This window comes from Artemia franciscana, chromosome 2 (assembly GCF_032884065.1).
Source record: "Artemia franciscana chromosome 2, ASM3288406v1, whole genome shotgun sequence".
Classification (NCBI taxonomy): Eukaryota; Metazoa; Arthropoda; class Branchiopoda; order Anostraca; family Artemiidae; genus Artemia; species Artemia franciscana.
In genome coordinates, this window is record NC_088864.1 from 32,893,211 (window position 1) to 32,905,324 (window position 12,114).

The window sequence follows — 12,114 nt, forward strand, 5'->3', positions numbered from 1 at the left end:
GTCAGAAAAGTGATGTTTTTCGAATCAGAAGAAAGCAAAGATAGCGCTAGTATTTCAATAGTCAACCAAAGGGATAAATACAAGAAATAGGGATAGCTTAATTAGTCTATCTTAAAAGTTTTCTGTTGTTGATAAATGAATTAACTAATGGAGTGTTTAATTGTGAAGAATTTCAATAATAAACATAATAGTGCGTAGTTTTTTTTTGCTATTTAATGATTATATCTACATTTCCTTTCAGTCCCTATTTGGAAGCGGGATCTTTGGGTTATATTCTTGAGTAGTTTTAATCATTCAGCCGCTTTTTTTAACACGGTTTACTATCAAAAGATGGCAGCGTCTATCTTTTGTTAAATCAATTAGGAAAGTTACACTTTTTAGAGCATTATAAATTTTTTCATCTTTTCCTGTTGATTTTTCACACACTTTGTGTATTTTGAAACTTGGACTCCGCTAAGTGCAAAAACAGCATACGAGCATCGAACATCTTTTCCATTAAAAATTGAACTCCCGGGTTCGCTCAGTTTTCTAAGACGTTTTCTAAGTACTAATATATATATATATATATATATATGTATATATATATATATATATATATATATATATATATATATATATATATATATATATATATATATATATATATATATATATATATATATATATATATATATATATATATATATATATATATATATATATATATATATATATATATATATATATATTCAATGAAAATTTTTTGACCAGGCTTCATATTCACAAATTTATTGGGACCCTCAAAGCCTTATATTTTCTGAGTTAGTCGACATCTAATTGGTGTTAAATGCAACTATCTCGCATTCCTTTGATAACGCCTAGATTTTGCCCCCCAGTTGAATTATTTTCTTAAAATTCCCATTAATTCTAGCATTAGCTTTCCCCAAGCATTTAAACCGATCGTAAATCATTGTGCTGGCATAATCTCCCAGACTATATTGTCAAAATCCGGGCAGAATTATGGATAGAAATGAACGAAAACTATAAATCATCTTAGTTGAGACAAAAATTGAATAAAATTAATTTTAAGAAATAAAGACCTGTCTCAGGCCATAATATAAGCAAAACATGAAAAAATTAAGGTGAAGTCATTCCAAGTTCTCTAATCTTTCCCTCTCTCAATCTTACCTGAGAAAAATATAAAAAATCTAAGGGGAAAAATTAGTTTAGGGTTTCAATCTTTCTTTCTCTTCTCTCTCAATCCCCCCACCTCTCTCTCTCTCTCTCCCTCTCTCTCTCGATTTATCTTTCTCTCTCGCGCTCTCTCTCTCTCTCTCTCTATTTCTCTTGGTCTTTCTCTTCCTCTAAATCCCTTACACATTGTAGGAACCAGGTGTGCATTAGAAGTACTCTCAAAGCATGTAATGAGTTTTCTCTTCAGTAATTTCCTCTTTTTTCCCCTGTTATTTGTTGGAAAATTGGTAATTATTATGGGGTTCTATGAAATTACATGCTCGATTTCCACTGTAGCTGAGCTACTCTAACGGAACTATTGATTATTTGAAGGAAGGTTTCAGTCAATAAAAAAAGGTGAATATCAAGTAATGAAGTGTGGAAATTCAGAATTGAAAATTTTGGTTAGATACTTTTTGGTTGTCCTCTTTGACAAGCAATCAGAGTCAATGCTCTAGCGCTGCCTATTGTAAAGAACTATAAAGTTTCAATTTAATGTTGTTGTTTATTTATTGATTTTTTTTTCGGAATGAACTTCATGTGGAATAGATTGGTCATATAAACATTGGAGGGGGTTCATTTGATTAAAAAATGAAAATCCTAGTAAAAACAAAACTATGCTTCCGGGTTCGGCATAGCCCCCAGAACCACAGGGGCAAGGCTTGTAAGCTATGTAAGTTGATCATTGTTTACCTGCAAAATCTTTTATTGGGAAAAGGGGAAGATGTTTAATCCCAAGTTTCGAAAAAGGCTTAGGATATTAAGGTCAAAGTTTAAGGAAATTTTGAGACGGAAGTGAACAAAATCAAAGCACACCATGTACATACTGGTTGTCAAAAGAGCGTATTAGCACTATCTAAAGAACGGCTGAAGATATTAAGTTGAAACTCTTAGGATATTTTAGGGGATGTTGAACAATGACTGGAGAGCAACCAGCCTTCACTTATTTTTAGCTGCCCCCTCCCCTCAACACTGATTGAAATTTTGCAACAGTCATTTTATTCGAAATAGTGAAAAGATCTAATAACTTTGCCTCCCAGGGATGACCTAACCCCCAAGGCCTGCAAGTTATTCAATTTTCTCTTTATTTACATGCATGATTTCTCATCGGGAAATGCGGATTGTTTCATTCTTGTATGTCCGAAATGGCTGAGGACATTAAGATAAAACTTCGGGGAACATTGAAGGGTGTGTTGAACTAAACTGAAAGACACTATGTGCCTCTTGTTTACCAAAAGTTTACCAAAAATCTACAACAGTTTAGGAATAGCTGATGGCATTAACTTGGTCAGAGGGCAATCGTCCTCCCTCCCATGCCCCTATAGTTGGCCTCTCCCCAAAGATATTCAGTCAAAATTTTAAATAACCATCTTGTTCAAAATAATTTAAAAATCAAATAAATGTGCCTTCGGTTTTTCACCTGACCCCCCCCACAAACTTTTGGGGCAAGACTATAAACTGTGCAAGTTGCCCATTACTTATATTAGTTTTTCCTAATTGGGAAAGAGAAGCATATTTGGTCCTGGGTCTCCAAAAAGGGCTTAGGGTGTTAAAAACAAACTTTCAAAAAATGTTGAGGGGGATATCAAACAAAACAAAACATACTAATGTAGGATACTTGTCTACAGGCCGTATCCGCAAATATTTAACGAACGGCTGAGGGCATTAAGTTGAAAGTTCCAGGGTGGGCTGAGAAGGATATTGAAGAGTCATCAGAGGGCAGCTAGCTGCCCTCGGTCTTTTGAGATGCCACCCCTCTCCAAACTGATAGAAATCTGAAAAACCATGTTGTTCCCAACAGTATAATGGTCTAACAATTACTCCTTCGAGGATGTCGTGCCCCCCACAGCCCTCAGGGCAAGAAATGTAAATTATGCGATTTGCCCTTTTTTTGATGCAAGATTTATCACTGGGAGAGAGCGAATGTTTGATCCTGGGTGTGTACCAAAAAGTCATAGGGTATTGATGCCAAATTTCAGGGAATATTAAAATTCAAAAGACACTATGTGTATCCAGGCTACTAGAAAGGCATTTCTGCAATATTTTGGAACGGGTAGGGGCATTAACTTGAAATTTTCAGGGTCACTAGTACTACTATTGTGACTGGACCTGTGACTACTCGTGACTGCTAGTGCGAATACTTGCGACCAAGATTACCTGCAGCGGCAACTATTGTAGCACTAAACACTTTCGACTGCTAAGGCTTGCGACTTGGACTGCGACTATTTGTGACTGTTACTACTTTCAGAAAATATGGAGGGAGATATTGAACAAAATCAAATCGGACTATATACATGCTGTTTTTCAAAAAGGTGTATCAATATTTCAGGAACCGCTGAGGATATTAAGTTCAATCTTTAATGGGGCCACATGTGAAATATCTAAAAAACGCTAGGATATTATGTTTGGACTGTTAGAGGGATATTGAATTCAACCAAAACATATTATCTGCATCCCAGTTGTCAGAATTACATTTTTTTTTTCCATACTACAATTAGCAATCTTTCGCGTCAAAGTCACAAATAAACGAGTTCAAAGAGTCAGAAATAAAAAAGAGCTGAATGATATCTCTGATATATATTAATTATTTATTGATTTTGAACATACTCCCGGGAGAATGTTCAAAATATTACATATGAACATATCTCTTACAAAATTCAAACTCATAACTGCCAGATATTACTGTCAAAGAATAAATGAAACTCAAACGAATAGAAATTAAAATAAATGAACATAGCAAACATAAGGATATCATATACTGATATTGATGTATAAAATTAATCATAAAACAAGTAAACGTCAAAGTTAGAACGAGCAAAAATTGCTGCAGACGGTAATTAGACTATCACCCCATTCTCCCTCTCCTAACTGTAAAAGTTATGAAGCCTATTACGTCATTCGGACTGTAGTGAAAAGAAAATATTTTGTAAACCATTAGACTGAGCGTTAGGTTAGTCTTGGTGTTAGCTAACTCTTGGAGCTAGCTAAATCTCATTGTGTATGGGGCTTTAGTAAAAAATGCTATTTTGAACGTGTATACAGATTCAATTATTGGAGGGGTTGACGTGTAGCAGAGGATTAAAAAGAGTGGTTAGTTTTTAAAACAGCCTCTTTCTAGTTAGAGGGCAGCTTAGGATCCTAAATGGTGCTAAGAATACCAATGTCTTTGCAGAAGGGGGATCCTCCCTATTTGCACCTTGGTTATTTCAACAACAACTGCAAATATGGTGCTTGACGCTGTTCAGTTGAATTCCTTATAACAAACTAATGTCACTTTTAAATACCTTAAAAAAATTAGGATTTTTCACTTCGACCTCCGTTTTTAACACTTAAGAGTAACAATCAACCTCTTGGGTGCTTGGTGATTTTTAATTCGAAATATGCTAGTCAATTATATGTATTCTATAATATTTGACTTGGAGTGGTGGCTAATAGTAAATACATTATAGCGTGAAACAGAATATTTAAGCAGGTATAGTATAATTGTCAAAATGTAAAAAGGTGAAAAAGAAAAGTATGGTTTAAGGTTCACCGAGTATTTGTTACATTCCAGCAGGATGTCATACCAGATATAAGCAGAACCTTATATCTTTTATATTCACATTAACTGAATTTAAGTATAGTACCCTTTATAGTTTCCTTTTGCCATTTCTTGTTTATTTTTACTTTTAGAAGACGGTGTTCAATTTACTGAAACAAGGTCCAAGGAACCAAAAGATTAACTACCTGCGTGTTAGGCAGCGAATAAATAGAAATTAATCTCTTGTTTCAGATATTTGTTGTTTACATTGGATAAATTTGTAGAAGAAGATTACAGCTTAATATATCTGCATCATGGACTCAACAGAGACAACAAGCCTCCGATCAGCTGGTTATGGAAGGCTTTTAGAGCGTTCGACCGGAAATACAAGAAGAATTTAAAGGCATTGTTTCTCGTTCACCCGACTAATTTTGTTAAGATCGTATGGGGAATCTTCAAACCTGCTATCAGGTAATTTTTCTTTTTTATATAATGTTAAACAATCGGATATATATTACAAAGCAAAGTGATTCAACAAAAATGAAAAAACAAATTTGGTTGGATTTTTAAGTCTTTTTTAAGTGCCATATCAGGGTAGAAAAGGTAAACTTTAGAAATGTTTTCATTCCCTCACCTTAAATAAAGGAAATGATGGACGAGCAACAATTTAACTTCGTGTTTCATCAAATTGGTTGGTTTAACATGAAAAGTTTGCTTTATCGGTAAAATTTTTGCCAACTGTTCTCTCTCTCTCTCTCTCTCTCTCTCTCTCTCTCTCCCTCTCTCCCTCTCTCCCTCTCTCTCCCTCTCGCCCTCTCTCTCCCTCTCTCCCTCTCTCCCTCTCTCCCTCTCTCCCCCCCCCCCTCTCTCTCTCTCTCTCTCTCTCTCTCTCTCTCTCTCTCTCTCTCTCTCTCTCTTCTTTCGTCTTTTTATTTTCCGTATCAATCAATATTCATTAATTCAAATTAAAAATATACAAAAACAATATTATGCCCCAATAGAGAGCAGAGCTCGTAAGGCTGGAGTAGGAGGAATGAATTTTTGTTCTTATATATTATACCCACTCACTCAAGTTTACGGTGTGTAAAAATCGAGAGCAAACCGGTTTCTTCGTTAGTTTCTTTCAGCTTAGAGTGAGACAAGACAGACAAGTGACAGAATAGATGGGAAACATAAAATTTGTGCTATATGTCTGCACATAAGGGGAGGGGGTAAAGTATTTGGACATTTTGAGGTCAGAAAACAATTCTTACTTCATAACATGCAGAATAATTGTATCTAACACATTTTGTATGCATATCCGCTATACTTTACCCCCCCCCCCCCTCCTCCACTAATGTGCAAATATATAGCCCAAATTTGTTTCATAAGTAACGAAGAAGCTAACAAAAAAAAAAAAAAAAAAAAAAAAAAAAAAAAAAAAAAAAAAAAAAAAAAAAAAAAAAAAAAAAAAAAAAACGGTTTGTTCACGAGTCTTACGCATCGTAACCTTGAGTGAGTGGCGTATAATACTCAAGTTCTGGAATTTTTCATGGAGAGAGAGGCGGGTTTACGGTATTATTTAAAAACAATCAGAAATTAAATTTAAAAAAAAACAAGTTTCTTCAACCGAAAGTAAGGAGCAACATCAAAACTTAACACGAACGGAAATTATTACGTATATGAAAGGAGTCGCTCCTTCCACAAGACCTTGTTTTTTTGCTAAAGTTTTGTCTTTCTGTCCTTATTCTTTAAAAACAATTCCTGAAACACAATGGCCGTTTCATTAGAAGAATAAGCTTTCTTTTAAATTTCTAAAAAAAAAACTATCGTAAAGAGCGAGGTTTTGAGGAGGAGGCAACCCATCTGTTCTGTCACCTGTCTTTATCTTGTCTCACGCTAAGCTGAAAAAAAATCAACCGAGAAATTGGTTTGTTTTATCGAGTTTTACAAAGCGTAAACTTGAGTGAGTAGCGTATAATACACAAGTAACGAAATTCCTTCCTCCTACTCAAATAAAATTCTCAAATTTGAAAAAAATTCCGCGGGGGAGGATTATTTCCCCCGGGGTATATTCCACGGGATATTTTACGGGGAAGTTGTTTCCGTGGGGGGGGGGAAACGCCTAGAACCATATCTGATGGCCTAACAAGGTCATTCTATGTGTGAATTAACAACTTCCGATAAAATATATCGAAATTTTGTTTACCTCAGAACAAGAAGGGATGTAAGTGTTAGGAAATACGTATTTCATATCTTACGATTGGTTGAACTTCTCAATTTGAAACTTTAGGTGAGTGATGGAGGGGGAATATTGAGCTACGTTTACAAATTATATTGTTCTCTGGTTTTAAAAGGAAAGTAAAAAGCAGTATTAAAACTTAAAACATGTGTTTTAATATCTCGGGACCTATTATCATATGGACAAACTTTCAATAAAACTCCGAAATTCTTTATTATTTCAAACTAAAAAGGGATATAAGTTTTGGTAAAACACATGTGTAATACCCTAATACTGGTTGAATCTACCGAATCGAAACTCTCAGGGAGTAATGGACGGGGAATTTCGAACTAAATACCTAGATTATTTTATAGTAAATATTAAGATACTAAGTAGAACAAATAAAGAGATAGAAAGTAGAAGTAGAGTGGTGGTTGTAAAGAAAGTAAAAGTAGAAGAAAGTAGTGAAAGTAGAACAGAAAGCATACCAAGTGATTCTTAAAAAGAGAATCCATAAGTAGTCAATGGAGTAGAATAAAGAAGAATCGAAGTAAAGGAGTATTAGTAAGGAAAGTAGAATACAAAGCATACCAAATGATTCTAAAAAAGAGAATTCATATAATCAAAGAGTAATCAATGAAGCAGAATAGAAATTAGAAGCAGAAAGTAGTTGTCAAAGTAGAGTTCCAAAGTTATCAACACCCGTATATATCTCTAATTTCATACTTTCCATTTTTAATTACATTTAAACCAGCCGCATCTTCCATATCCTCGACCATTTCACTTGTGACTTATATTTCGCACCTTCGTAATGCGATCTTAGCAGCTTCTGTATTGCTTCAGAAGCTGCAAGTAAGGAATTGATTGTCACTGGTTACTGCATCATGTCTGATATATTGACTTTGGTATTGTGGGCACTTATCAAAGTATGTACTGAATGATTTCAAGGTCGTTCTCCCTCTTCAATTCCAGGAGCTTCTTATTACTTCTTTAAGAAATAATTTGCCGTCCTTTGGTATTGAGGTCCCAATCGTCGTTTTGTGCCATAAAATGACAGGAAACGCCACTTTTCTATGGCACGATTTCTTTTGTTACGTAAAAAGGGTATTACAATTAAGGATCTATTAAAATGAATCCTCTCCGGTTTTTCTAGGACCACTACAAAACTAAATTAAACTTAAGTTTAAGCGATAATAACGTACTAGGCTTTGGCACTGCTAGGAATGCCAGTGTTAGTTCTTGATGTACTTAATGTACCATATCACTTTTTGTAGCATACATTTAGTGTACTTGGTTTTCCATGCTTTTATTCTTATATTTCAGTGTCAAATTTGGTCGAAAGATTTTCTATATTAACTACTTAGAAGAGTTAGAACAGTATGTCCAAGTATCACAGTTGAACATTCCCAAAGATGTTATGGAGTAAGTCTTTGTCTTTCCATATACTTTTTAATCTGTTTTATGTATTTTTTAGGTTATATAGCCTGTTCATTGTCACAATTCTCCTTTGTAGCACACTTTCTAGATAAAAGATGCTTTATCCAATTTCTGCAAAAAGAGACCTGATCTACTCTAATTGTAAAATTTCCAAACATTTTTTAGCTGCATCCTTTTTTCTATTTTTAATTTTGGTGCAGAATTTATTAGTATGAATGAGTCAGCGTGGGCTCAAAGGGAAAAAAGTGTTACTTTTCCCCAAATAGAAGAAAAAAAGAGGAATGCTATCATTTGTGTTAGAGTACGGAGCAGAGATCAGTTAAGAGCAAGCATTGGTACTGTTTTTTTTTTTACTTGTCCGCAGACCAACTTTTACTGTAAACCGGAGAAACTTTACCATCAAAAGAGAGTCGTTTACGCTTTGATCCCTCAACAAATATATTAGAGAACATATTACAGGTATAGCCATTCGCGAGGCAAAGGTACTAGAGTCAGCAGCATTTATTGATGACACAACTATCTTGGTCTTGTAAAAACATCTTGGCTCTTCTGAATCAAGATGTTCTGGGAATATCTCTTGGCCTGTAATGATATTACTATCATTATAAGGTAAGGATTTACAATAAACAGAGCAATATGCTGCCCTCTAGTGATAACGCATGCTGGGAAAAAAACTTGTAAGATATTCCTCGACTACCAGTCGTATCTTCCGCGACAATACTTGGATTAAGCGCTAGCATAGAAAGAAGTGTCTGGCAGAAAGCATTGTTTAGGAAAGTAACGGAAATTTATACAGCCTAAGCGAAGAGTCATTAATTTGAGTCTTAAAATTTATTACCCAAAAACTTCGCTTTCCAAGTGTCTTCGACATTGTTCGGATCTACTTCTTTCCCATCAAATACCAGACGATCAGATAAACTAGTCTGGTCAGCATACTTAGATTTTTTTTTTTCCTTATTGACTCTAGATAATGAATTAGTATGCAATTTCAGGCATTAAATTTTAGTCGTTCATTGACTGCTCGTCAAGCGACCTTGCTGTTGCTACCAGCGATACTCGAGTGCCACTTTAATCACTCTTCCGAAGTTACGTTTTTAAACAAAAAAGGATAGTTTTGTAATTAAAAAGAGGATAAATTTCTAAGTTGATAAGCCTCTCTACATCTTTTTTTTTTATTTTACGACCTTTTTTCTTTTATTTTCTCTTCCATTTTTCCAAAATATGCTGTTATGTTTATGTAACCTCTCTTGAATATTCCTTCAGATACATAAATTACTATGGGGCAGGGAGTAGTGTCTCCAGATCACAAAATATGCTAATTAGCTTTTTCGTCAAACTAATGAAATTCTTTCCAGAAAATAAAATCTGGTTTTATGCTAATAAAATTTTTGCCAAATATGTCAGGTAAAAATTTTTTTGTTGGCTTCTAACTGCTGGCTGGAGTCTTTTCTAAATTATAAGAGCAAAAATTGGACGAGGCCTCTAAGTTTTTATTGTTTTTTTATTTGCTTGGCAACTTTTACGAAGCTTACTTAAGCTCTCTTTTAATCAGTGAACGCTTTTTTTGAACATTGTTGTACGATGCTTAATTTTTGACCTTGTTATAGAAGCCGAAATTATGTGTACAAAGCGATTCTTAGCCCTTATCCACAAGGGAGAGGAATAAGAAGCCCTTCTTAATATAAAGTTCTAGGTGTACTTCATAGCTCATACATTCAAATTGCTTCACCGAACTAAAAAACTAAGAAAATATGACTCACGGCTTTTTGACATGTTAGATGGAGGAGTTATTTGAACCCCCTCCCGTGTTTAAACATGAATACTTTCTCTGGACCCCTTTATCTTTGTCTATTTTGCCCCTATGTATAAACTCAAGAATTTGTTTTAAACTAAGTTATTTGCATTCTATGAAATTTATAACTACCTAAAAGTTCCGATTGTCTTTTGACTATAATGAAGATATTATGTAGTTTGTAAAGATAGTTAGACAACATACAAGGCAGGTAATATGCTTTATTTGCATATGAAGGTGGGGTATGACTGTGAAGAAAGGTCAAAAATAGGAGAATAATGTGAAAAATGTACGAAAGTGTCGAAAAAAGGCAAGAATCTCGAGACTTTAGGTTGTGGCTCAGACTCGATGCCCCCTCTAAAAAAATTCAGTTTAACTTTTTCTATTGATTTGAAGAGGTGGAAGTTCACTATAGTAAAATATGAGGTAAATGTGCAAATAAGAATGTGAGGTTTATATTTTGGGGAGTAGATCACCCTTTTATCAGAAGGAGAGGGGGTGACAAAATTTGTTTTTCGATTGTTTCATCCAAAATCAACGAAAAATACTATTTCGTGACCCATGGTTTTGACTTTTAAACGATGTAAATCTGGGAATTAGAAAAGGCTTAATTTCGGAAGAATTTTGAGTCGTTTTGGTACATGGTAGGGACTCAAAATTCCCAGTGTCTTAAAAGTTTCACAATTTCCCAGTATAATTACAATAAAGTTAACGAACCGTGCAACAGTGAAGAAACTCTTTACCTAGTATGCAGTTTAATTTCATAAAATTAAATTGTTTCCTATTTTCCGCTGTGTCCGCTTTATTCATCCCTAGAAAACCGTACGTTTCCTTGTTGATACAAAAAACCGCTTTGAACTGCTCTGTTTGATTGAGGGACGTTGTTTCTTTTGAATATACAGATACTCGGAAAAATAACAGAAAACAGAAACAGCACCCTTTTGGTAACTGAATTTATCTTTGTATTACTTGCCTATCTATCGGAAATTAAATGAAGAAAATACAAGCGTTTAGTAGTTTGTATGGCATGTGGTATTTACCAAGTTCCATAAGCGGTTAATTCGGAAAAAATAGAAAAAAATGAGGTATTTTCAACTTACGAACGGGTGATTGGATCTTAATGAAATTTTGATATTTAGAAGGGTCTCGTGTCTCAGAGCTCTTATTTTAAATCCTGACTGGATCCGGTGACATTGGGGGAGTTGGAGGAGGAAACCGGAAATCTTAGAAAACGCTTAGAGTGGAGACATCGTGATGATACCTGGTGGGAAGAATAATCACAAGTCCTAGATACATGATTAATATAACCAGACCGGACTGCTCTTTGGGGAATTGGGGGGGGGGGTCATTTGGAAAAATTAGAAAAAACAAGGCATTTTTAACTTAGGAACGGGTGATCAGAACTTAATGAAATTTGATATTTAGAAGGATCTTGTGTCTCATAGCTCTTATTTTAAATCCTTACCGGATCCGGTGACATTGGGGAAGTTGGAGAGGGAAACCGAAAATCTTGGAAAACACAGAGTGTAGAGATCGGGATGAAACTTGGTAAGAAGAATAAGCTCATGTCCTAGATACGCTATTGACATAACCGGACTGGATCCGTTCTCTTTGGGTGAGTTGTGGGGGGGTGTCTTGCTAGTTTGGGCACTTCCAGATAAGCTAGGACGATGGAAGTTGGCAGGCGTATCAGGGGCCATACTAGATTAAATTAGAAATACTCTCTTCCCCGATTCGACCATCTGGGGGGGGGGAGCGAGGGGGAGTTGAGAAGAATTTTATTTGCCGATAAAACAAATGATTTTCTTCTTAAGTATGGCTTGTGGTCTAGGAGTATGATTATCACTTAGGGTGCGAGAGGTCTCAGGCTCGAATCCCGGACCACCCCAATTTTTACATGAAGAAGATCTGAAACTAGACACATGATTAATATAGCGATTACTGAAAATTGGC

General features: G+C 35.0%; 1 protein-coding gene across 1 annotated transcript in view; it reads left to right on the plus strand.

Moving 5' to 3' along the window:
* The window catches only part of LOC136040267 (rho GTPase-activating protein 1-like), an 82,287-nt gene that overhangs the window by 48,032 nt on the left and 22,141 nt on the right, over window positions 1–12,114 (plus strand). The window contains exons 5-6 of the mRNA XM_065724502.1: window positions 4,985–5,203; window positions 8,256–8,354. Of these exons, the coding sequence (XP_065580574.1) occupies window positions 4,985–5,203; window positions 8,256–8,354 (318 nt within the window). The remainder of the gene's footprint in view (window positions 1–4,984; window positions 5,204–8,255; window positions 8,355–12,114) is intronic.